Source organism: Coenobita brevimanus, chromosome 53 (assembly GCF_032717465.1).
Source record: "Coenobita brevimanus isolate Jiangsu-jjx chromosome 53, ASM3271746v2, whole genome shotgun sequence".
Classification (NCBI taxonomy): Eukaryota; Metazoa; Arthropoda; class Malacostraca; order Decapoda; family Coenobitidae; genus Coenobita; species Coenobita brevimanus.
The window spans coordinates 29,758,011-29,785,003 of NC_137006.1; the positions used below are offsets into that span (position 1 = coordinate 29,758,011).

The 26,993-nt window shown below is 48.3% G+C and overlaps 1 protein-coding gene across 1 annotated transcript; it reads left to right on the forward strand.

Moving 5' to 3' along the window:
* Positions 1-21,668: 21,668 nt before the first annotated feature.
* On the forward strand, positions 21,669-26,126 carry LOC145400782 (uncharacterized). The gene has a single exon (XM_080273219.1). The coding sequence runs from the start codon at positions 21,669-21,671 to the stop codon at positions 26,124-26,126; it is 4,458 nt and encodes a 1,485-aa protein (XP_080129345.1).
* The last annotated feature ends 867 nt before the right edge of the window (positions 26,127-26,993 follow it).

Consider the following 26,993-nt stretch of genomic DNA (forward strand, 5'->3'; position numbering starts at 1 on the left):
TAAGGATATGTGTAGATAGTACTGTTTACAGTTGATAGATAATGACACTTTTTTACTGTACAGAATATGCATCTATCCTTTACGATGACGAAATACGCATCATTTTTATATATTATTTCACAGATAGTGTTATCCTAGGTGTTTTCAGGCCGGTTTCCCGCCCTAGCAGCACTTAGAGGATAGCTGGGTTCCGTTTCTAGACCGGAGTCAAGACACAGTGTGAGAGGAACAGGACATAGAAACACATGGCAACAACTTTACACGTGTATTACCAAATTATTAATACTGGACAGCTAAATGTTCCACAAGACTCTATATAAAGGCAAAGTTCAGACTTGCAGAGATATTGTAGGTATCACGCGGGATACCGGCCGTCTCGAGAATAAGCATGCAGACATTGCATGTAACCCGCCCCATCCCGACCACTTTTCCACCACTGACTGCCCCCAATCCCGACCATTTTTGGACATTTTTTTTTTTTGGCTCAAACCTTCGCTTTTGGTGAGAAACATCGAAATTTCATAGATAAATCGCTCACCTAGGTTTAAAATACTCGATACAGGTTGGAGTACCTCCATACCTTACTGGGTTTTCTAACAGGCTGGCACCAAAGAAAACGAGTTCTATGGAAGGATAACTATTTCACACCACTCATAAACGGTATTTATTTATTTACTTAGTACGAATTTATATGTAGTACGAGAGTATATTGGTTTTCAAGCAGTAATATAGGCATTATAAGCATGTTTCACTCACTAACTCATCACCATACCTGACCTTTTTTTGCCACATTACCTGATCATCATTTCTGACTGTTTCATCCTCTAATGATATGTAAAGTGTGTCCTCCACATTGTCATTGATTGGGGAATCACTCTGGCCCTGAATTTCGTACCGTGGCATGACATGGCTTTACTGGCCATGCCACTGATAACAGGTGAATTACTGAGACAATGGTCTGCAGGGGGGGGGAGGAGGTCATGCTGGGTAAGGCATTGTCCCTGCCTGGCATCTTGTAGAGGAAGGTGTCACGTGTATACATACCAAAAATCACTCGCGAAAATTGAAAATTGTGCAAATTAGGGACCTTGCAATTGATTCGCGTTTATGTACGTCGACGGGATTGGCAGTGACAAAACGTGTGGACGTTAAAGAACGTCGACGGGACACCGCGGGTTAAGTGAAGTTGGGAGTACACTTAATTATTGGGCTACATATACTTTGTAATGATTATACAAATGTCCCGTGTTCACCGAGTGGAGCAGGATAGCAGCTTATTATTACTGTCTCGGCTTACACTTGATGGAGTTGGAATAATTAACCCTTGTCACTATGCTCCGATTGTCACTTTCACTTTCACCTCATGGGCATGGAAGTCACAGTCACGGCAGAGGTGTGGGGCAGGGGAGCAGCCGCTCAGCAGCTTGCAGGTGTCAGCCCAGGGCCGGCTGAGTCCCCTCAGATGCCTTCTCGGTTAGGAGACACGGGACTACTCGTAGGGGCATCATCCTTGGGAATGGGCTTTGATCGGGTGTGGTTACGGGCCCTGCAATAGAGGGGCTGGGTATAGGGGTTCGGCCCTCAGGAATGAGGCTGAAAAGCTCTTGTAGGCTCTACTGCAGGCACCAGGTGCAGAGAGGCCAACACTCCTCATCAGGACTGGAGAGGTCGTGCCCCAGGGTATTAGGGGCAGCATGGAGAGCCCGTCTGCTGCTGTCTCGCTCCGGCTGCTTCTCCATCATGGTAGGGCTGCGGCACTGCTGGCGACAGGAGTCCAACAGTTGCTGGTTGCCCACTGGTGCTGGCTGGATGGAGTGTAGCCCCGGGGTCAATACAGGTCCTCTCCAGCAGTCCGTGAATGGAAGGTCCTCATCCTGGAGGCTGCCTTGGGCTGGGGAGATAGGGGTGGGGACTGCCTTACCACCAATAGGGCAGCTCTAGCAGGATTCCCCCTCTGGTCGTGGAGTTACAGGGGGCAAGGGACTTTTGGGGTATCCCTCCCTGGCGCAGCTATCGGCCATCGCTGAGGTCCCTTCGACACGGGAGGAGGGTGGCTACCGGCTGTTTCTTTCCCATCGGTATGGCAACCGGCCGTTACTGGGGCCGAATTCCCTGATGGGACCGCAGACAAAGGATGACTGCAGGTGTGGCTACAGACCATCACCCATGTTCCATATGAGGGGTAACGTGTAGGCGAGAGGCAGCTACGGGCTGTCCCCTGCCTATTGGCGTGGCTACGGGCTGTTGCCGGTGTCATGCCCCTTGAGCCGTCATGGGTTCTGCAGAGAGGGGGGGGTGAACAGCACTGTGAGTGGCTATAGGCCGGCTCTTAGATGCACGGCCACTGGCCATCAGAATTGCATGGCTGTAGGCAGCTGCTGGTGCACGGCTACCAACCATTGCTAAGGCACAGCTACAGGCTGTTGTTTGCGCACAGCTACAGGCCATTGCTTGTGCACGGCTATGGGCCGCTGCTTGTGCACGGTCACAGGCCGTTGCTTGTGCATGGCTACAGGCCATTGCTGGGGTGCTGTCTGGAGCTGGTTTATTAACTCCACCCCGATCCTGGCAAGGGTTGGACTAGTTGGAGGGTAATGCACCCAGACTGAGGTGTTTGCGCTGGGAATAGGGGCACACGGCCATATGGGACATGTGCCCATATCGCACGGACGTCGTACGTGCCCTACCTATTCCTCCATTGTCTCCTCCTGGGGGTGTCATGATGCCCTCTGTTGTCACGGCTGCTATTTCACCACCGTCGTGGTGGGAAAAGTCATGTCCCCATGACTGGAGGTAGTAGGTCTTGATGGTGCCAGTGTTGTGGGTTGGGGTCAGATCTTGCAGAAGGGTGGTCCACTGTGTGGTTGCTTGGTTTTCAACGTAGTGAAGGTCGCAGGTTAGGTAGAGGGTGGAGGCTTGGGAGGAGGTGCAGAGGGTCTGGAGGAGGTGATGAGGCCTGCAGAATCGGCATTTCCTGCCACGAGTTAGTGCCCAGGTGGTGCGCCTGATTCTCATGACTGTTGGTGGTTGTTCCTCTGGTGATGTCAGCTGAATGTTGGCAACAGAGGCGAGGGTGGCGGTTTTATGCCGGGGGAAAGAGCAGATGTTTTCCCTGGGGATAGAGGTGGATGGAGATGGAGTTTTCAGCTGGGCTTAGTAGTCCAGGCCCTTAGGGAGTTATGAGGAGGGTTTTGTGCAGATTTGTCTACAAGTACCAAATTTGGCTCAGATGTAGACCAGAAAATACTTATTTCATTTTTGGAGAGCGCCAAACCCAGCACTCACTTGGGCCGCCATGTTGGCCAAATCCAAAATGGCTGCCAGCCAATACATGATTGTATCACAACTTTGTAACCAAAAGTCGTAGAATCATGAATGAACTCACTTTTTATAGGTTTTTGACCTCAGGGATTCCAAATTTGACCTCTATTTTGACATTCTTGGTCATTACAACCCCCCAGTGGCATATAAAACGTCAAATGAGATCAAAACTAAGCCAAGTAAACACAAAGTTTTATTTAAATCATTTAATGTTCAACTCCCGAAATACTCCAGGCCCTATATGGCAGATTTGTCTCCAAGCACTAAATTTGGGCCAGATGTAGACCAGAACAGACTTATTTCAATTTTGGAGGCCTTTGCCTTTTGATGTGAACAACATAAATGTGGGCACTTGCGAGAATGCTACCGTGCAAGTGTGTTACAAGGATGCTGAGCACCAATCACATAGGGACTATAAGAAAACATCACTACAGCAAGATCAATTTGATTCTAATCTAGGTATCGTCATTGTTCACACATCCACCTTCACACTTGCACAACCCTGTGCAGCAGACTCCAGCCCTACAGCACTTCCAGTTTCCTGTGCAAGATCTCTCACAGCCACAGTGCAGGAGAATGGAACATGGCTTACTAAGATCTGCGAGTGATGTCCAGTATGGTAACCAGATACCATTGTCATCTTTCTGCCAGCCCCAATCACTAAAGTCGGGGATTTCCTGGCAAACTGAAGTTGCTTGATTCCAGTAAAAGCATGCCTGAAGCAGTGCCCTCTTTATGTGCTCAAACAGTGCTGCTTGAGTGGGTGGTATGTTCTTCAGCGTTTTTGTACCGCTTGTAAAAAGACGGTGCCTGGCTTCGTTGACATTGGCCAAACCACATCCCTTTCTGTACATGATTACCACAAATTGTTCCAGCTTCCGCATGTGCAAAGACTCAAGGGTTAAGAGTTTGGGGTCATGGGTGAGGGCCACCAGTGTTTCAGTAAGTCCTGGGGTGCTTTGCCATGATGCCCAGGCAGTCTTTTTGCCACATCCAATGAACTGTGATGTCGTGTCACATCCTGTGAGGGCATGGAAAAGTGGCAGTGCTAGAGACTTGGAGGGTCCAAGGTGAGAGCAGATATAATGGATGGGAATGTCATGGAATTTTTTTCCACTACCAAAGCCCACCCACAGCTGTGAAAGTCCAAGTGTGGTGAAAAAGCGTACAGCAAGAACCACCACATCACTGTCAACGGTATGAACTGTCACGGGGCTTTTTAATAATATCACGGGGTTTTTAAAATATGTGCTAAATATTATTTAATTGATAATGATATTCAATAATATTGAAGAGCAGGGACAATGATTGTCTTGCTAAATCAAGCAACGATTACTTTACGCTGACTTGCTTCGCACGATTCTCTCAGAACAAGAATTTATAAACTTTCTCAACAGTACACAGCAGAGACTAATTACTCAATTGCTGTCTATTAGTACTGTTAGCCTCTGGAGAAAGTTACTTCACCCCTGACAATAAATAACTAATACTAATAATAATATCAGGTTCTTGCTGATGCTTAACTCCTAGGAGGCACAACGGATTTTAATCTTAATACACAAAACTGGCCTAAGTACCAGTTATGAAAGGCAAACATTTATGCAAGCTAGGAGCTATATGGGAAATAAGCTTAATTATGGAGAAATGAAACAAGAGTTTACTTTACATTAAGCTCAAGAAAAAGAACTGTTAAATTTACTGATTACAAAATAAATTTAACGTTATAATTCAAAATCAAATTAATGAGATCGCACTCACTCACTCACAAGCTAAATCCTTACACCTAGGAAAAACACCTTAATTAAACTCTTAAACCTAGGACAATACAAAAAGGAAATACTGGTCGATGAATGCTGTGTATCACCCAGGGGGTGGGAGCTTGGGGCTGTGTCAAGCGGAGTGTGGGTACTAGCTGACCTTTCTCTACTCTCACTTCTGGAGCACAGGACCTCTCTCCGTCACAACAAACACTCGACTGCGTAAGTTGTGGGAAAAAAGGGGGAGCAATAGGCCGCATTTTTTAACGGTCGAGTGAGCGAAATGCGCCCAAAACAAATTGCTCAGCGGAAGCGCTAATGTCTCACACAAAGACGATCACATATGACAATGCAAAATTGATTTGACAAAGCTTCCGTCCGAATGAGCGGTTAACTGAACGATAAACAGTGAGTTTTCCACTAATAGTTCGTGGCTTCTCACAAAAGGGTAATGTCGCAAATTTGATTCGTGCCATGAACATAGGCTGTCCTGTGACCCAGTGCTGCAGTATGTGCCAGGTGAAGGAATATCCTTGTGTCTGCCTCAGGGTGGTTACATGGCTGTAGAGCTGAAACATCACAGGGTCTACTGGATAGCACATTCTCAATCTTTGTACTGAAAAGCAGCCTCCCACCCATATCTTTCTTGACAATCTCTTCACTGAGGAAGGAGAATAGCTCCTTTTTGTTATCCTCATGTTTGAGGAACCCACTGTTCCAGTCATGCTTTGGGATCCGTGTGGGTGGGCTTTGGTAGTGGAAAAAAGTTCCGTGACATTCCCATCCATTATATCTGCTCTCACCTTTGACCCTCCAAATCTCTGGCACTGCCACTCTTCCATGCCCTCACAGGATGTGACACGACATCACAGTTCATCGGATGTGGCAAAAAGACTGCCTGGGCATCTTGGCAAAGCATCCCAGGACTTACTGAAACACTGGTGGCCCTCACCCCAAACTCTTAACCCTTGAGTCTTTGTACATGCAGAAGCTGGAACGATTTGTGGTAATCATGTACAGTAAGGGATGTGGTTTGGCCAATGTCAGTGAAGCCAGGCACCGTCTTTTTACAAGTGGTACAAAAACGCTGGAGAACATACCACCCACTCAAGCAGCACTGTTTGAGCACATAAAGAGGGCACTGCTTCAGGCATGCTTTTATTGGAATCAAGCAACCTCAGTTTGCCAGGAAATCCCCGACTTCAGTGATTGGGGCTGGCAGAAAGATGACAATGGTACCTGGTTACCATACTGGACATCACTCGCAGATGCTAGTAAGGCATGTTCCATTCTCCTGCACTGTGGCTGTGAGAGATCTTGCACAGGAAACTGCAAATGCTGTAGGGCTGGAGTCCGCTCCACAGGGTTGTGCAAGTGTGAAGGTGGATGTGTAAACAATGACAATACCTAGATTAGAATCAATTAGATCTTGCAGTAGTGATGTTTTCTTATAGTTCCTATGTGATTGGTGCTCAGCACCCTTGTAACACACTTGCGCGGTAGCATTCTCGCAAGTGCCCACATTTATGTTGTTCACATCAAAAGGCAAAGGCCTCCAAAATTGAGATCAGTCTGTTCTGGTCTACATCTGGCCCAAATTTAGTGCTTGGAGACAAATCTGCCATATAGGGCCTGGAGTATTTCGGGAGTTGAACATTAAATGATTTAAATAAAACTTTGTGTTTACTTGGCTTAGTTTTGATCTCATTTGACGTTTTATATGCCATTGGGGGGTTATAATGACCAAGAATGTCAAAACAGAGGTCAAATTTGGAATCCTTGAGGTCAAAAACCTATAAAAAGTGCCTCATTCATGATTCTACGACTTTTGGTTACGAAGTTGTGATACAATCATGTATTGGCTGGCAGCCATTTTGGATTTGGCCAACATGGCGGCCCGAGTGAGCGCTGGGCTTGGCGCTCTCCAAAAATAAAATAAGTATGTTCTGGTCTACATCTGAGCCAAATTTGGTGCTTGTAGACAAATCTGCACAATTTAGTCCCTAAGGGCCTGGACTATTAGTGTATTCGGAGGGTGATGGGGGCAGTGTTGGGGGTGTGAGGGCTGGGGGTGGTTGAGTCTGGTTGGGGAGGCGAGGTTGGGAGAGTGGGGGAGGGGGTGGTGGTGTATCTGGTAGGAGGGCATGAGAGGCGGCTGGATTGGGTGATGATGGTTTTTAGGATGGGTGTGGGTGGTGAGATAGGAGTGCTGCCGCGTGGTGCTCTGGCTATGCATGGTGTGGTGCTGTGATGGGCGGTGTTGGGTGGTGGAGTTTGGGATGGAGGTTCGGGGGCAGCGGAGGGAAAGGAGGTGATGCTGGGTGGAGGTGATGGGGCAATGGAGGGAGGTGTGTGGGCATGTGGGTGTGTGTCAGTTGGGGGTGGTCTTGGCATGACTGGGCAGCGTGGTGTTGGTGAGGTGGTGAGGTGGTGTGAGGTGTGGGTGTCAGGAGATGCAGTGGTGAGGGGGTGGGGGATTGGCTGGGGGAAGGGATTTGCAGTGGCGATGAGATGGGGGATGAGGTGGTATGGGGGGTAGGAGATGAGGGAGTGGGTGACAAGGGGAGGGAGGAGGAGGGAGTGATGTAGCAATTGTAGGAGTCGGAAGGGGGGTCTGGGGTGGTGAGTGGAGGTGATGTGGTGCGGGAGGTGGGCGGGGTGGGTCGGTAAGAGGTGGTGGTGCGGAATGGGCACACGTGGCGATTCCTATATGTCCGTGGAGTTTTATGATAGTCTATTGTGACTTGGTAGGGGTTAGGGATGTGGGTAACGATGTCGTCATCATCATCATCATCATCATCATCATCAGCCGTTTGAGTATCCACTGCAGGACCGGCCTATCCAGACCGAAGTCGGGAGAATACAGCCAATGTATCTCTACCAAGTGGCTTAGGCTGTCTAGTAGAGATTGTATGTAGGGTAAGAAATGCTTGTAAGTGTAATTGTAGTGTTGGAGTGGCTTTGGATGTGTGTGTAGTCTGTGAACCAAATGTAATCGGCCCACGCAAGCCGACTGGGTGCAAGCATACTTTATAGTAAATGACACTGGTTCAACCACAGCACCCCTTGTGTCCGCCAATGCGGTACATGGCTGGGTGAACACTCCCAAAGTTTATTACCTTGGCGGGGCGCAAACCCTGGTTCACTCGTGTATGAAACTCACACTCTACCACTGTACTACAGAGGCTCCGGGTGACTATGTAGGGGCCCATAAATCAGGGGGAGAGTTTATGGGGAATCGGTAGTTTTGCAACCATTACAGAATCACCTGGTTTGTAAGGGTTTTTCTGGGGCGGCGTTGGGTTGGAGGTTCAGGCCGTTTTGTAGGTGGTGAAGATGCCTCTTGAGGTGGTGGAGAGGGTCAGACATGGGGGGGTGTGGTGGGAGGTTGTAGGTGTCGGTGGAGTGGCAGGAGTAGAGGGGCTTCCCCAAAAATGCGCTCGTTAGGGGATATGCTGTCCTTCCGAGGGCAGGAGTTGATTCCCTGCTGGACAATTTTTACATGGGCTGGCCAATCTTCATTTCTCGTTTCCTCGATTCTCATGTGCACCTGATTCATGAGAGCGCGGTGGCTCCTCTCACAAATTCCATTCCCCTGTGGCTAGTACGGAGAGGAATGGGAGATGCGGTAGCCAAATATGTTGGCCAGTTCCTGCCAGATGTTGCTGGTGAACTCAGGGATGTTGTCTGAGTGTAGGGCCTGAGGTATTCCAAAATAAGGGAAGACGTGCTGGACTAGGGCATTGGCCACGGTGACGGCATGATGTTCTTTGGCAGGGCACACGATGAGGAACTTGGAATACGTATCCATGAAGGTGATGATTTAACGGTATCTGGACTTAGGTGGTAGGGGCCCCACTACATCTGCTGATAGGCCGGTGATGTGGGTGACATCCATGCCTAAGGCACAGGCATGGCAGGACTGGGTGATTTGCTTGGCCAAGTTGCTGGGGTTGGGTATCCAGTAGGTGTTGTTGAACACCTGGAGGAGATTCTTAATACCTAAATGGAGTCCGTTATCGGCATGGAGATGCCTCATGGTGTCTAAGGTGGTATCTGGGTCAAGGAGAATGTGTCCCAATGGGGTGAATAAATTGTCACCCTGCTGGTGGAGTTTGGCGAATAAGTGGGGTGGCATCCAGGGGGGGGGCGGTCCTTGCCATGCCGCTGTTGGAGGAGCTCTGGCTCACATCGGATCATGCAGAGGGGCAGGCATGAGAGTGCATCAGCATTAGCATGGAATGAATGAATAAATGAAAATGTGACATGGCGGTGCAACAGCAGAGGTCATATGTTGCCGAACACAAACATTAAAAGGAAGTCAAAAAATAAATGAATAAATAAATAAATAAAATGATGCATAAAACAAAGCGACAAAATCAAAGAAACAACCAAAACTAAAACGTGGTGGAAAGATTGAGGATAAACGAGAACAGTATAAAACACAAACTAAAATATGGTAAAGTCCTACAGTTTGTGGAGAAGGCCGGAACTTAACACAAAGGAGAAGGTGCCTCCTCCTGTAGCACAAGCCTCTTCCCCAAGTACCGAAGAGAGAAGATAAGGTCCGTTGTCGGCTCAGCACCCGGAAAGGTACTGCCGACGAAGGTCCTCAAGACTTGGGCATTCCAAAAGATGCTGCTCAGTCAAAGGAACCAGACAGTCATCACAATAGGGAGGGGGCGCCTTCTCCATTAAAAAACCATGAGTCAGCCTAGTGTGGCCAATCCGGAGATGGGCCAAAGCTGTTTCCCACTGTTGGGATAGTCCCACATACCCTCCATTGCCCAGGTTCTGACGAATGCTGCGGAGTTTGTTCGCCCCTACTGCATCCCACCTTCTCTGCCAACAGAGACGGACAGCTTCTATAGTGCTTGTACATAAATCCTCAGATGGGACACGGTAATGGGGAGAGGAAGGGCGAGAGGCAGCGGCTCTCGCCACAGAGTCAGCATGCTCATTGCCTACAACCACCACATGAGCAGGGACCCAACACATTTGTACAGAAAATCCGCATCTGTGTAATAAGAAGAGCCACTCCAAGATAGACAGGACTAGAGGGTGTGATGAGAAGCCACAAGACAAAGCTTGCAAGGCACTGGCTGAGTCACTAAAAATGGTGAAAGAAGCAGGGGGGAAACTAAAAATCAACTCAACTGTAACTGAAATAGCTGTAAGTTCAGCAGTAAAAACAGAGGCAGAAGGAGGAAGACCTCACCACGGCTAAAATCATGGAAAACTACACCAAAGCCTGTCCCAACGCGGGATTTGGAACCATCAGTATATACAGGGATCAAGCCACTGTGGGCAGAGGCGTGTTCTAAAAAATAAGACAGAGCTACCTGTGTGGAAAGAGAGGCCTTCCTCTCAGGGAAGTAATCACATGGCCGTACTTCTGGGAGGAGCCAGGGAGCCACTCGGGGAACATGCACAGGGCAAACAGGAAAAGGCTGAACACCTAACTCCTCCATGGCAGCCCTCGCTCTGTACCGAAATGGTTGTGGATAGCGAGGGTGGGTGTCATAAAAGGGGAAAAGAGCAACCTCGGAGACAGCCATACAACTTGGAAAGGAAGGTATACGGTGAAGGCGGTTTCAACACTGCACCAGTAAGGACTGGCGACAGAGATCTAGTGGCGGTTCATTCGCGTCTACTAATAGACTAGGAATTGGGGAAGACCAGAAAGCTCCAGTTGACAGACGGATCCCAGCATGATGGACTGAACTGAGAGGCTGCAGCCGTGCCTCAGTAGCAGAAGAGTATACATCACACCCATAGTCCAATTTGCTCCGTACCAAGGCACGGTAAAGGTAGAGCAGGGTGGCTCTATCAGAGCCCCAAGACAGGTGAGATAGAGTCCATAGGAGAGACAGGGCACGGTGGCAGGATAAACGTAATGCACGGATGTGGGGAATCCACGTCAGTCGTCTGTCGAAAACAAGACCGAGAAACCTTGCTTCATCCACACATCGGACTCTGTGGCCATGTAACTTGAGATCAGGGTCGGGGTGGACACCTCTCAAGCGGGAGAAATGTAAGGCCACTGTTTTTGTTGGGGAGAAACGGAAACCATGCATTGTGGCCAAATGAGATACATGGTCTAAGGTAAGCTGCATGCGATGTTCAGCCACGGCCATCTGGGAGGCAGCATACCAAATAGCTAAATCATCGACATACAGTGAAGCAGACACCCCCTCTGGAACAGAGGACAGAATATCATCTAATCTATCTGTCTATTGCCAGACGCCTCAATCCCGTTTGGGGTGGCCACAAACAAATCGCCTCCAAGTCGCCCTGCTCCCAACTCACACCCCCCTCTCTCATATACCTCTCCACCCCATCCCTCCATCTCATCCTCGGCCTCCCCCTCCCTCTTCCCCCCTCCACCTCACTCACATACACTCTCTTCATCAGTCTTTCACCCTCCGTCCTCTCCACATGGCCAAACCACCTCAGTGTTCCTCATAACGCTTCCTATCACATCCACATCCACACCACAACGCTTCTTTATATCCTCATTCGTCAGCCTGTCTCTCCATGTGACTCCACAAGCTCTTCTTAAATAACTCATTTCCACTGCTCTCACTCTTGACTTGTGTCCTTCCAACAATGTCCAAGCTTCACTTCCATACATTAAAGTTGGTATCACAATTCTTTCATGTAGTAACTTTTTCACTTCCATGCTCACTTCCCTGTTTCTTATCATTGCTATAGCAAAAAGGGTCGTGCTAGGGACACTTCCTTAAGGCACGCCTTCTTCCTTAGGGTACGAAGGAGACAGAGTGTCACCAATTCGAACCCTGAATGAACGGTCACGCAGAAAGTCTAATATAAATAGGGGCAGCCTACCATGTAAACCTAAAGAGTGAAGCTGCTTGATGATACCAAACCGCCATGTAGTATCATATGCCTTTTCTAAGTCAAAGAAGACGCACGCCAGATGCTGCTTCCTAGCAAAAGCATCACATGCTGCAGCTTCTAGGCGGACAAGTGCATCTGTCGTCGAACGATCTTTGCGAAAACCAGACTGACATCGAGAGAGACAGTCATTCCTTTCGAGGAAATACATTAAGCGTGAATTGACCATCTTTTCAAACAGTGTACACAAGCATGATGTAAGGGCAATTGGTCGATATTCTAGAGGACCGGATCCTGTCTTCCCTGGCTTCTGGAATGGCAGGACAACAGCTTCGTGCCAAGAGGTAGGAAGAGAAGAGTCTCTCCAGATTCTATTAAAATGTTTGAGGAGAAAAGACAGTGCATCATCACCCAGGTGCCGAAGCATTGCATAGGGAATATCATCTGACCCTGGTGAGGTGTCATGACAAAGGGAAAGAGCAGATTGGAGTTCATGGGAAGAGAAAGGGAGGTTGTAAGACTCTCCCCTTCCGGAATGGAAGTTCAATACCCTAGCCTCTTCTACGTCCCTGTGTCTGGCAAAAACTGGAGTGCTAGCATCTCTACGGCTGACCGCTGCAAAGGCAGAAGCAAAAATATCGGCCACAGCTGCAGGGTCACCAACAGGCTCACCATTTGACAGCAGCACAGGGGACCTGCCTTTTGGGAATTTTCCTGAAATCTTTTGTACCCTCTTCCACACCTGAGACACTGGTGTCTTAGAGTTTACAGGAGACACATAAGCCATCCAAAAGTCTCGTCGGGCTTGTTTGAGGACCCAGCGTGCCCTAGCACATGCCCTCCTGAATTCGACGAGATACTGCTCTGTTTTGTATCGACGATAATGTGAAAATGCTGTCTTTTTGGCATGTACAGCAATACTACAATCCTCATTCCACCATGGGACAGGGCGATAGTTATATGTGCCAGAGGTTCTTAGAACAGCATGGAGGGCAGCAGAATGGATAATAGACGTAAAGAACGAAACAGCTTCATCTATATGTGGAAAGTCTTCTATGGCAACACCAATAGAAGTCAAGGAAGAAAAAAGGGACCAGTCCGCCTTATCTAACCTCCACCACGGGAGACGGGAACAAGGACTAGATATTGCTGCAGTGAGGAGGATAGGAAAGTGATCACTCCCATGCAGATCCCTCAGAACCTCCCAGGTGAAATCCAGGAGGCAGTCAGGAGAACAGACAGAGAGGCCAATTGCGGTAAATGTATTTGTCTGAGGATGAAAATGCGTAAACTCGCCAGTATTCAGCAGGGAGAGATCCTCTTCCTCCAATAAGGATGCCAATAAATGCCCACATTGGTTAATTAGACAGTCACCCCACAAAGGGTGGCGACCGTTAAAGTTCCCCAGGAGGAGAAAGGGCTTAGGTAATTGTCTGAGGAGGTCTTCAAGGTCTGCTTTACTAACTACTGCGCAGGGTGGTAAATAAATGCAACAGACAGTATACCAGCGGAGGGCATACAACCGCACAGCAACACACTGGAGATCAGACTGGAGGTGAACCTGTTGATGAGGGACATTAGCCCTCACCAAAACAGCACCACACAGGATCCAGGGTTGGAGCTGAGTAAAAAGCATCATACCCAGGTGGTCCATGAGTAGTGTCAAGCCCTACAAGAGTTTCCTGGAGACACACGCACAAAGGGGAATAAGCCAGGAGGGTCCGCAGCTCCTCCCAATTACCACGCAGCCCTCGACAATTCCATTGTAATATACTGGCTGAGAATGCCATAGTACCCACAGCGAAGGAAGAATCAGGTTGAGGGGTGAGACAACCTTGCCCCCGGCAAGCAACCAGATTTAGATTGCTGCTTAGAACTGCCCTTAGAAAGGGACTGCCTGGCACCGTTATGGTGTACAGTGTGCCGCCCAGCTGAAGATAACCTGGAGGACGAAGAAGAGGGCCGGACGATGGTTTTCTTCTTTGGCGGGGCAAGAGATGGTTTGGCAGGTGGACCGCAAACTGCCCTAGCCGGAATAGAGCAGGCAGTGCCACCACGAGAAGGAGCACAATCAGTAGCGCGTCCCACAGTACTGGAATCCTGAGAGGGCAAGGCCTCATGCAGCTGAGCAGGTGCATCAACTACCTGAGGACCACCACTATCTGGCGGTGGCTGGGTCATCAGCGAGACGCCATCCCCAGCCTGCACTTGCCCTGACCCCTGAGCATCCCGAGGAGGAGGAGTAGTGGGCTCCACTGCAGAGATTTTTGGTAGCAGCACTTCGCTCTCTGAGCACTCTGAGGAGACACGGCGATGCTTACCTTGCACAGGAAGGACATCGGGAGTTTTGGATGTGTCAAAGCAAGGTGTAGCATCAACACGGGTGTTTGTCACAGGAGGAACTGGAGGAACTGGGATGGGGGAGGCACTCCTAGATGCTGGAAGTACCACCACGGAGGGGACACCCCCAGAGACAGGGGCACCTCCCTGGAAGAAGCAGAGCTGCTTCCAGGTTGCACTTCCTCAGTGGAACCCTCCGCCCGAGAAGGCCAGGAAGTAGAACCCCGAGAATTTGATGGGGCATTGTGTGATGGCAGGGGCACCTGCCGAGTAGCCTTAGGGTGAGACAACACAGCAGCAAAGGTAACCCCAGGGCGAATGAACCGCTCCCTAACCCTGGCCTTTGCCTCTGAAAAGGAAATTTTCTCCTTCGTTCGGACGGAAATAATCTCATATTCATACTTGTATACTTCGCAATCCCTTGAGGAGGCTTCATGTGCTCCTCCACAGTTCAAACATTTAGGGGGTTGAGAACAATCATCCATACCATGAGAAATTCCACCACAATTTCCACAGACCTCAGGAAGGCCAGACACTTCCCACCTGCAAGAATGGCGGACATGACCAAATCTTTGACAATAATAGCATCTTCTAGGTCGGGGAACATAAGGTTTAATCTTTAGCTTCCACCACGCAGTAATGATAACCTCTGGTAAGGTAAGATGGTCAAATGTCAACATAAGAGTGGGCGTGGGGGGTTAAAACCCCATCAACTTTCTTCATAATTCTCTGTACTGCTACAATACCCTAAGGAGCCAGCCCCTATAAGAGGGAAGAATCAGAATATGAGATCAAGTCACGAGAATACACAACCCCTCGGGACTGATTCAGGACCAAGTGACGAGAGGCAGATACAGGATAACCGGCAACAATAGTTAGAGACTGGATGCGTGAACTCTCCTCTTCATTCCTGGCTTCTAGCAATAGAGAACCATCGCCCTGCAAGGAGACCTTGGGGTAAATCCACATGCTGTAGCTAGACCACTGTGAATCTGAAAACAATTCAGGTTCCGGAAGGAAGTACCATTATCCATTTTAAGAACTATATATTTTGTGTAAGAGTGATTCACAAAAACACCAGGTAACACCTCGATAGGAAGGGCATCTTCATTCTCAGTTTTGGCAGATGACCCGGAGGGTACAGGGTCATCAGCCAGAGACTGACCAGGTGATGCCAACTCGTGTGGCTGGTCACCGACCACACGAGTGGTTAAAGAAGTTTCTAATTTATCCATATATATATATTAGTTAGATAAAATGGCACCAGGAGCCAAGGGAAACCGCCTATCAGAGAGTGAGGGGACCGAGCGCGGTCTGACGGGAGCGGGGTACCTCGTCCCCAGAGGGTGTCCCAAAAAGGACACCCCGTGCTGCGAAAGTTTGCTCCCACCAGTGCAAAGACCCCCTTCCCCAACACCCCCCAGCCCAGACACCCAACCAACCAACTAAGGACAGCACCGAGGTGATCCCTCTGGAGGGCGGTACCGATGACCCATATGGGTAACCTACGTTTTGGGCAGCACTTAGTCAGACCCCTCACCCACAACCCCACCCACATGGGAGACCCTCCCAGATGCTTTACATCCACGGGCAGGCTTGTGGGATCACAGGGGCACGCAAGCCCCTCCACCACGACTAGGTGGCTGCCCACGGGGGGGGCATTAGCATGGAGCTTGCCGGGGCGGAAGATATCGTAATTAAATTCCTCCAACATTCCCCTCCATCTGATGAGTTGGACTTTGTGGGTGTCAGACTGTCGTAGCCATTGGAGCGACTGATGGTCTGTGATGATGGTGACATTTGTTCCAGAAAAGTAGGCCCGGAAATGCTCCAAGGCCCATATGATGCCTAGGCACTCTCACTTGGTGGTGGTGTAATTCTTTCCAGCCTGGTTAGGGGTGCAACTGGCGCAGGTGATGATATGTTCTCATCCCTCCTGGACTTGGGCAAGGACAGCGCTGATCATGATCAGGGACACGTCTGTGTATAATCGGAAGGGTAGGGCATAATCAGGGAAGGTGACGACGGGGGCAGTTATGAGTTTGTCTTTCAGTTCCTGAAAGGCAGCCAGTCATTTATTAGTCCAGGCAAAGGGTTCTCCCTTCCGGGTCAGGTTGTGGAGAGGTTTGGCGATATTGGCGAATCCCTTCATGAACCGACGATAGTACGAGGTGAGGCCCAGGAAAGCTCGGACCTTGTGGACGTCTCGCAGTAGGGGGAGCTCCGCGATGGCGTGCAGCTTGTCGGGGTTGGGTGAAATACCATCTTTCGAGACTATATGCCCCAGGAAAGCGACAGTTCTCATGGCTAGGATGCACCTGGAAGGCTGGAGCTTGAGGCCTGCCTGGCAAATACATTGAAAAACTTTCCTGAGGCGATGAAGGTGATTGGCCCATGTCTTGCTAAAATGATAATGTTGTCCAGGTATACCAGACATATTTCCCAGGTGAGGCCATTCAGGACGGACTCCATCAACCGGGAGAGGGTGGTGGGTGCATTGCAGAGTCTGAATGGCAAGATGTTAAATTCATAATGCTTTCCATTACTAGTGGAAAACATGGCCGTCCCTCTATCCTCAGGGTGTATGGGGACCTGCTAATACCCAGATTGGAAGGTCTAGGGTAGAGAACCAGGAGGTGCCGTGCAGCGAGCTGAGGGAATCATCAGTTATGGGCAGTGGGGTGGCATCCTTGATGGTAACGTCATTGAGGTGGCGGTAATCCACGCAGAATCGCGTGGTGCTGTCTTTCTTCTTGATGAGGACGACAGGAGAGGACCAGGAAATGGTGGAAGGCGAAACAATGTCAGCATCGAACATTTCCTGGACTTGCCAGTCTTCCTCTGCTCGTTGTTTTGGGTTTTTCTGTCGGGATGGTTGGTGGAGAGGCAGTCCTGTGGTATGTATCTCATGCGCCAGGAAGGTAGTGTGGCCAATATAGGTAGATCCTGACGTGAAAAGGTCCTGAAAGTCCAGGAGTAGATGGCGGAGAGTGTCAGCTTGGTGGGGTGAGAGATGCTCGGGTATGGGGGGTAGTGGGGCAGGGGAGGAGAAGGGGGTGGGGGTGCATGGTTCTGCCTCTTCCATTTCTCCTACCACAAGCCCCATGGGTAGCGTGAGGGGGGTGGTGGTGATGTTGGCAATTCAGACTACTGCAATGTGGGGGGGGGGGAAGAAGGTGGGGGATAAGAGACAGGCTGAGAGGGTTCCGGTCGGCAGGTCTGGGGAGAATAAGACAGATGTTCCAGTGGGCCTGTTTAATGGCAGCCATGCTTCGTGATGAGGGGAACTGGTGAAGGTGGAGGTGGTGGTAACTGGAAAGGTGGTGTGGGCGGGGAGGCTGGAGATGGAGCCAGGGGAGGGGGGGCAGGTGGGTGGGGTATGGTGCTGAAGGAGGGCGTGGGAGGGTTTGAAGGTGCACAGGGGTTGTGAGGGATTTGGGAAGGGGACTGGGGGCTCCTGAAACTGGAGTTGCCACTTGTGGCAGTTGATGTCGTCTGCAGATTCTGAAGGAGGTCCAGTCCCAAATATTCATCGTAGGTGTTACAGGCTGAGTTGAAAACGATGAATTTGTGTTGGGTTGAGACGTTCTGGTGAGTAGCTGTGCGTAAGGCCTGGGTTTCCCCATGGTTGGGTGGAGGGTCATCCCCTGCGTCCACGAGATGAGTTGATGTAGGGAAAAGCGGGCCAAAAGCCAATTTATGATGGGAGTAAAAGTGACTATAAAGGCACAATCTGGCCCCTCCCATATCGACCAGAAGTCTTGCTTTAACCCCGTTCAGCCTCACTTTATCATAGACTGGGGGGCACTATTTCTGAGAAGTGGCCCCCGCCATTGTGGGGAGGTGCGGGGGCAGGCCTAAAAATCCAACTGTTCGGGGCTTTCGTCTTCCTCTGGCTCCATTTCCCCGGGATCGGTATCTGGTTGGTGTGGTGACGTCCTTGGGGCCCTTGTTCCCTAACGATGATAACTTGCATTGGCCTGGAGTTTTTGATTTGTGCCAGGCTGCTTTAAACTGCTCCTGGATGTTGTGGAATGGACACCGGTGGCTACAAGTGGAGAACTCCCAGGGATTGATAGTAATTAGGTTTTGATTCTCCTTGTACACAGGGCTCTTGTTAGTGGAGTGTGCCCTGGGTGGGGTTGGCGTAGGGTTGGTGTGGGTTGGTAGTGGCCAAGGCTTGCTGGGTGGGGCTGGTTTGTTCGTAGGGAATTTGCTCACTATGTTGATTTGTTGAGGGGTGGAGTGGGAGGTCAGGAGTGCTGTATCACCTGGACATCCCTGTCCAGGTCTCCAGTAGGGTCATGTATGGTAACGTGTTCCTTGACCATACCGGGGAGAACTCTGAGGAGGGTGTTAAAAGTATGCTGCTCCTGGGTCTCTGCATCAGCTTCTGGGTATGTGGCAGTGACGAGCTGCCTGGCCTGAATGAGTGTCATCCAGGCTTCTGTCATACGTTAGGCTGTCCAGTTGGGACAGCACCACCACTCTTTCTAGAGAGGGTGTGATTGCTTCCACCACTATTTTGGTGAAATTCGCCCATGTTAATTTGGGGATGACTTCGGGCGTGATACTGGCTGCTGCTTTGCCCAGAAGTGGTGGGGTGACTGCGATCTTCTGTCTGTCACCTTCAAAGCCAGTATCTAACAATGGCTTGACCATGGATAGGTTTGTGTGGATACCGTGCTGCTCCTGATCAAATTTAGGCAATTGTACATGGAATTTGGTTGCCATTTTGATGATTTCCTTATTTGCTCCTCTCTGTATCTGCCTGGGTCAAGAACCACTGCTGTCCACAAGTGTTATGCTAGGTGTTTTTAGGCCGACTTCCCATCCTAGCAACACCTAGAGGATAGCTGTTCCCTTTCTAGACTGGAGTAAAGACACACTGTAAGAGGAACAAGGCATAAAAACACAGGGCAACAACCTCACATGTATATTACCAAATTATTAGTACAGTATAGCTAGATGTTCCACATGACTCTATACAAAGGCAAAGCTCACACTGGCAGAGATATTGTTGGTATCACACAGGATACCGGCTGTCTTGAGAATAAGCAAACAGACAGTGCACATAAGTGACATTCGGAGTACACTTAATTATTGGGCTGCATATACTTTGTAATGATTATACAATGTCACGTGTTCACTGAGTGGAGCGAGATAGCAGCGTATTATAACTGTCTTGGCTTACACTTGGTGGAGATAGAATAGTTACCTCTGTCACTATGCTCCAATTGTCACCTTCACTTTCACCTCACAGGCATGGAAGTCACAGTCACGGCAGGGGTGTTGGGCAAGGGAGTGGTTGGTTGGCAGCTCGGGGGTGTCAGACCAGGGTCAGCTCATTCCCCTCAGATGCCTTCTCATCTAGGGGACATGAGACTACTCGTAGGGGCATCATCCTCCAGAGTGGGTATTGATCGTGTGTGGTGAAGGGCCCTGCATTAGAGGGGCTGGGTATAGGGGTTCGGCCCTTGGGACTTAGGCCGAAAAGCTCTTGTAGACACTCCTTCAGGTGCCCGGTGCGGAGAGGGCATCGCTCCTCATCAGGACTGGAGAGATCGTGCCTCAGGGAACTAGGGGCAGCGTGGAGAGCCCGTATGCTGTGGTCTCGCTCCCGCTGCTTCGCCGTCAGGATAGGGGATGTGGCATTGCTGGTGACAGAAGTCCGACAGTTGCTGGTTGCCCACTGGTGCCAGCTGGATGGAGTGCAGCCCTGGGGTCAATACAGGTCCTCTCCAGCAGTCTGTGAATGGCAGGTCCTCCTCCTGGAGGCCGCCTCGGGCTGGGGAGATAGGAGTAGGACTTGCCTTACCACCGACAGGGCAGCTCGAGCATGGTTTTTCCTCTGGTCGTGGAGTCACAGGGGTGAGGGACTTCTGGGGCATCCCTCCCTGGTGTGGCTATGCCGTACCAAGGTCCCTTGGGCAATGGGAGGAGGGCGGCTACCGGCCGTCTCTTTCCCGTCAGTAAGGCAACCAGCCGTTACCAGGGCCCAACTTCCTAATGGGACCGCAGACGAAGGGTAACTGCAGGAGTGGCCACAGGCCATATCCTGTGTGAGGGGCAACATGTAGGTGAGAGGCAGCTACGGGCTTTCCCCCGTTTACTGATGTGGCTAGGGGCCAATGCTGGTGTCATGCCCCTCAAGGCAACTGCAGAAGGAGAGAGGGTGTGTTTTTCTCTTACCGAATGTGGCAATCGGCCGTAACCCTCTGCAGGGGGGGAGGTGGACAGCATTGTGAGCAGCTATAGGCTGGCTCTTAGATGCGCTGCTACTGGCCACCACAATTGCACAGCTGCAGGCGGCTGCTGGTGCACAGCTACCAGCCGTTGCTAAGGCATGGCTACAGCCCACTGCTTGCGCATGGTTACAGACTGTTACTTGTGCACGGCTATGGGCCACTGCTTGTGCACGCCTATAGACCATTGCTTGTGTACAGCTATAGGCTGCTGCTTGTGCATGGCTACAGGCCGTTGCTTGTGCATGGTGTTACGTGGGTGGCAATGACACGGCACGGCTCACCCGACCACCTATAAGTGCCTGATCTTTACATGTAATGTCACCACCTTCACTAGCGATCTCGGAATGCTGTTGGGACAAAGACCGAACGACTGGACCATGCTGCAGCACACTTGCTATGATGACAAGGGTTATGGATCCAGGGCTTGAGGATTCGGACTCATTCGAATTCTAAACAGATTTGTAGTGGGAGCTGGTGAAGAGGGAATAAGCAGAACTACCTTGGACTGTGAAGGGAGAGGGTGACGAGGGCTGGTCGGTGGTCGGCGGAGCCGGGTTGTGGTTTTACATCAATATATATATTTATCTGTATTTGTGAGTGATATTATCTGCTGACCCATATAGCAGAACTTTGTATATTTCTATGTTATGTTTATTATTCGGTGTGTAGTGTGATTCATGCTTTATTGTGGTAAATAGTGTTGGTGAAAGTAAATACAGGTTTTAGGGAATGAGGATTTTTAATGTAGCCTGAAGGAAAAGGAACACAAGGATTCCTAACCAATGATTTGATACTAGATTTGTTTTGTGGGTTCTGTTACGCATCTTGTTCGGGATCAGCCGGTGTCTGCTCAGAACTAAAGCTACGTGACAAAATTGGGGGCCTGTCCGGGATCCTTTTGCTCCTTTTGCTACTTTATTGCACTGTTTTAATTGTGTTGATCTAATGTGTATTTAAATTTTAAAGAAGGTATTAGTAACTCTTCAAAATGACTTTTGATACTGAGCAATTCCTTCAGTCACCTACAGTGGAGATTTTAATTGATTTGAAGATGGCAGACTTACTTAAAATTGCTGAAAAGTTGGATTTTAGTGTAAGGAAAAGTTGGTATAAATTTCAAATTAGGAATGAATTGATAAAGTATATGGTGGATGAAGAATTGCTCCACAAGGGTGCACTCGATTTTATAGAGCATGATGGTGATATGGTGAGGATAAAGGAACTAGAACTACAGAATCAGCACCGTATGAACGAACTAGAGAATCAGTACCGTATGAGAGAACTAGAGGTTCAGAGAGAAATTAAATTAAAAGAGTTGGAGCTTAGAGCAACAGCACCATCCACGGTTCCTTTTAACATAGCTAGCAATGCGAAATTGGTTCCGCCATTTCAGGAAAATGCAGTGGATAATTATTTTAGATATTTTGAGAAAGTCGCAGTTAGTTCGGGTTGGCCGAAGGAACACTGGACAGTGCTACTCCAGTCTGTGTTAACTGGTAAAGCCCAAGAAATATACATGTGTATGTCTGTTGATGACTGCCGTGATTATGAGAAAGTGAAAAGTGCTGTGTTGAAAGGGTGTGAATTGGTGCCTGAAGCTTACCGACTGAAATTTCGAAATCTGCTGAAAAGGGATGATCAAAGTTTCTTGGATTTTGCAAGAGAAAAAGAAAGTCTGTTTGGTCGATGGTGTGAGAGTGAAAATGTGGGTCGTGATTATGATAAGCTGTGCCAGATGTTACTCGTTGAGGAATTTAAGAGGTGCTTACCTGACCGAATTAAGGTATATTTAAATGAAAACCGGGTAAAGGTGTTGAATGATGCTGCCAGAATGGCAGAGGATTATGCCCTGATCCATAAAATGCATAGTGTAGTAGGTACTGAAAACTTTGTAGAACCACAGCCTACTCCACTGACAGGTAAGAATGAGTTCACAAGTGACAAAAGAGAGACCGCCAGCCCTAGTCGTAACTCTACTAGTGATAAAAGGAAGCCAGTAAGATGTTTTAACTGTAAGTTGATGGGTCATACTGTTAATAATTGCTGGTTCTTAAAAGATAAAAAGTCCAAGGATGTTCCAACAGCTCTTGCCAGTATTAAAAGTATAAAGGATGTAAAAACTCCAGTAGATGTCAATATGCTTGTAGAAGATACATGTAAGATGGGTAATGTAAGAGATGAATTTAAGCCATTTTGTTCAGAAGGAAGTGTGTCCCTGCGTGATGATGAAAATGGTAAAAAGCCTGTGGTTATATTGAGAGATACAGGGGCAGTGCAGTCACTGCTGCTGGAAGGTGTGTTACCACTATCTAGGGAGACTTCTGATGCTAATGTTGTTTTAGCAGGCATTGAGTGTGGGCACATGACTGCTCCATTATATAAAGTTCATCTCGAATGTAAATTCCTTGATGCAGATGTAACTGTAGCAGTGGTGCCTAAGTTACCAATGGAAGGTGTATCATTTATATTGGCAAATGACTTGGCAAGAGATATGGTATTTGGTAACTCCAAACTGAAGGTAGCTGTTCTAAGTACTCCAGACCTAAACAGCGGTGAGCCGGAGGAAGCAGACGCCACGGAGGTGTTCCCCGCCTGTGCGGTCACGAGGGCCATGCAACGGGCCGTGCATGTCAGACCCGATCCACTGGACCACGAATCCAATCAGGCAGCCGATGTGAGTCAGTGTGCATCTTATCCATCCAAGGTATGTGGACTAGATGGAAATGTGGAGGGTGACGAGATAGCCTCATTATTCAATCACGAGACTGACAGTGATAACACCAAGTTAAGTAATTTTCTTGTTGAAAAAAGCAGGCTTATAGATCAGCAAAGATGTGATGCAGAACTGCGTAAGATTGCTGAACTAGCTATGTCAGAAGAGGAAGTGTCAGGTGTCCCTATGGGGTACTATAAGAAGGGTGGCGTGCTAATGCGTAAGTGGAGGCCTCGTCACGTAGCTGTAGGAGATGAGTGGCATGTCATACACCAGGTTGTGGTCCCCGCACCGTACAGGTCCCAGGTTCTCGGCCTTGCACATGACTCACCGTTGTCAGGTCATATGGGAATTAACAAGACATGTAGGAAAATAATGAACCACTTTTATTGGCCGGGGTTACGGAAAGATGTTGCAAAATATTGTAAATCGTGTCACCAATGTCAGGTTGTGGGAAAACCCAATCAGAAAATACCTGTTGCACCTCTGTACCCAATTCCTGCTATTTCTGAACCTTTTAGCCATGTAATTGTAGACTGTGTTGGTCCACTTCCGAAAACTAAGTCTGGTAATAATTATCTCCTCACTATTATGTGTTCCTCCACCCGATACCCTGAGGCAATCCCCTTACGTAAGATCAGTGGCAACAAAATTGTCCAAGCACTAACCAAGTTCTTTTGCACGTTTGGACTGCCCAGAGTAATACAGACTGATCAAGGCAGTAACTTCCTCTCCCGAGTGTTCCAGTCAGCAATGCAACAGATGGGGATAGAACACCGTGTGTCAAGTGTGTATCACCCAGAGTCGCAGGGTGCGTTGGAAAGGTTCCACCAAACGCTAAAGAATATGGTGCGAATTTGTTGCCATGAGAAGGATGATCAGTGGGATGAAATGATTCCATTATTGTTGTTTGCAGTCAGGGAATCGGTGCAGGATACACTGGGGTTTAGCCCGTTTGAGCTGGTGTTTGGGCATGAAGTGAGAGGTCCACTTAAGATGTTAAAAGAGAAATGGTTAAGTGATGATTCTGAAACTAATGTGTTAAAACATGTAATGGACTTTCGCATGAAACTCAACAGGATGTGTGAGCTGGCAAGAGCGAACCTCTGTGACTCCCAGAGACGGATGAAAACGTGGTACGACAAAGATGCTCAGTCACGAACATTTTCACCTGGTGATAAGGTACTCGTCTTCCTGCCCGTCCCTGGGCAGTCACTGAAGGCACGCTATTTCGGACCCTATGTGATTGAGAAAAAGCTAAGTGATCTCAATTATGTTGTTAAAACTCCGGATAAACGTAAAGAGTCAAGGCTTTGTCATATCAACCAGATAAAGACATATATAGAACGTAGAGGTGAAGAGCCTGTTGAAAACTGTAAAGATGTAATCATGCTTCATGATGTAAGGGATGTGACTGATGATAGAGATGAGAAAGATGATCCTCTAGCTAATGTACCTCACTCCAAGTTAGTTAATTCAGACATACTAAATAATCTACAAGAAAAACTTGGACACTTGGATTTAACTAAACAGCAGCAGCTGGCTACATTAATATCAGACTTTGCTTGTCTGTTTTCTGATGTTCCAGGTCACACAAATTTAATTTATCATGATATTGATGTTGGCAAAAATAGTCCTGTGAAGCAGCATCCGTACAGAATTAATCCTACTAAGCATAATCAGTTAAGGGATGAAGTCCAGTACATGTTAGAAAACGGGATTATAGAGCAAAGTGTAAGTGGTTGGAGTTCACCATGTATACTGGTACCTAAGTCTGATGGTGGGATTAGGTTCTGCACGGATTTCAGGAGAGTGAATACTTTGACTAGAGATGATTCATATCCCATACCACGTATTGATGACTGTATTGACCAAGTTGGCAAGGCAAGGTATGTAACTAAGGTGGACCTGCTGAAGGGCTATTGGCAGATTCCCCTGACGGAAAGGGCAAGAGAAATATCTGCGTTTGTGACTCCAGATGGACTCTTTCAGTATTGTGTAATGCCTTTTGGTTTGAAAACCGCGCCTGCGACCTTCCAGCGTCTAATTAATGGTCTAACGTCGGGGTTAGATGGATGTAAAGCATATCTGGATGATATAATAATCTACAGCGAGACCTGGGATGATCACCTGGTGAGGCTGCAGGCGCTGTTTGAGAGGCTCAAGGAAGCAAACCTAACGGTAAACCTTGCAAAGAGCGACTTTGTCCATGCGCGGGTCACCTACCTGGGATATATAGTGGGTCAAGGTCAAGTAATTCCTCTAAATTGCAAGATTGATGCCATTGACAAGTTTCCAGTACCAAAGTCAAAGAGAGAGGTGATGAGGTTTCTTGGCATGGCTGGTTATTACAGAAGATTTGTTAAGAATTTTTCAGATGTAGTTTCTCCATTAACTGATTTATTAAGGAAAAATGTAAAGTTCATTTGGTCAGAATCTTGTGAAAATTCATGCAAGACAATCAAAGCTATGCTGGTATCCTCACCCATTCTTAGCTCTCTTTATTTTGATAAGGGATTTATACTTTATGTTGATGCCAGTGATGCTGGTGCAGGAGCAGTGTTATGTCAGACAGACAGCAAGGGTATTGATCACCCAGTGTGTTATTTCTCTAAGAAATTCAATAAGCACCAGAAAAATTATTCTACAATAGAGAAAGAGGCATTAGCTCTGATGCTAGCCCTGAGACACTTTGAAGTCTACTTATATCCTGCTCGAGAACCTGTGAAGATCTATACTGACCATAATCCTTTAACTTTCATAGCAAAGATGAGTGGGAAGAACCAAAGGATTTTAAGATGGAGTTTAGAAATGCAAAAGTACAATTTGGATATTAACCACATAAAAGGAAAAGAAAATATCTTGGCTGATGTTTTGTCCATAGGATAGGTCAGATAATGATTGAAAACAGATTGTAAATAACTAAAATATATAGGTATCAATATTACTGTTATCTATGTAAAGATTTCCTCTTCAGTTGACCACCTAATGTTGCCCAGTACCTCTTCTAAGATAATATGTGTGCTTAGTTTCCTGGTGATGAAATATATAACAAGTATATAAGAATATGTGCCGTGAAATAATAGGATCTATGGGTTTTGGTAAAAAAAAAAAAAAAAAAAAAAAAGTTAACTTTTTTTTTCTTTTAAGGAGGGAGGTGTTACGTGGGTGGCAATGACACGGCACGGCTCACCCGACCACCTACAAGTGCCTGATCTTTACATGTAATGTCACCACCTTCACTAGCGATCTCGGAATGCTGTTGGGACAAAGACCGAACGACTGGACCATGCTGCAGCACACTTGCTATGAAGACAAGGGTTGTGGATCCAGGGCTTGAGGATTCGGACTCATTCGAATTCTAAACAGATTTGTAGTGGGAGCTGGTGAAGAGGGAATAAGCAGAACTACCTTGCACTTTTATGCATGGTCGTGGAGAGTGAGGTTGTGTGCTGCTGACCTCTCCTCTAGCTTTCTAGGGCTGCCTCACCGGCAAATAGCTTTTTTTTTTTTTTTTTTTTCACCCTTCTGGTGTGCGTTAGGCTAGCTAGTTTCTCACTTTCCTCCCCTTCCTGTTAGTTTGGAACAGTAGGTGTCTGTTCCTGTGTACTGAGATTACCTTTGCTTGCTGCCCACGGAGGGTCCCCCCCACTGATCGCTCTGGGGCGTGAATTAACACGGTCGGGCCTCCCTGGAGTGGTTTGAGAGGGCAATTTCAGCCTTAGGTGTTTGGTCCCGGTGTGTTTTGTCCCTTGC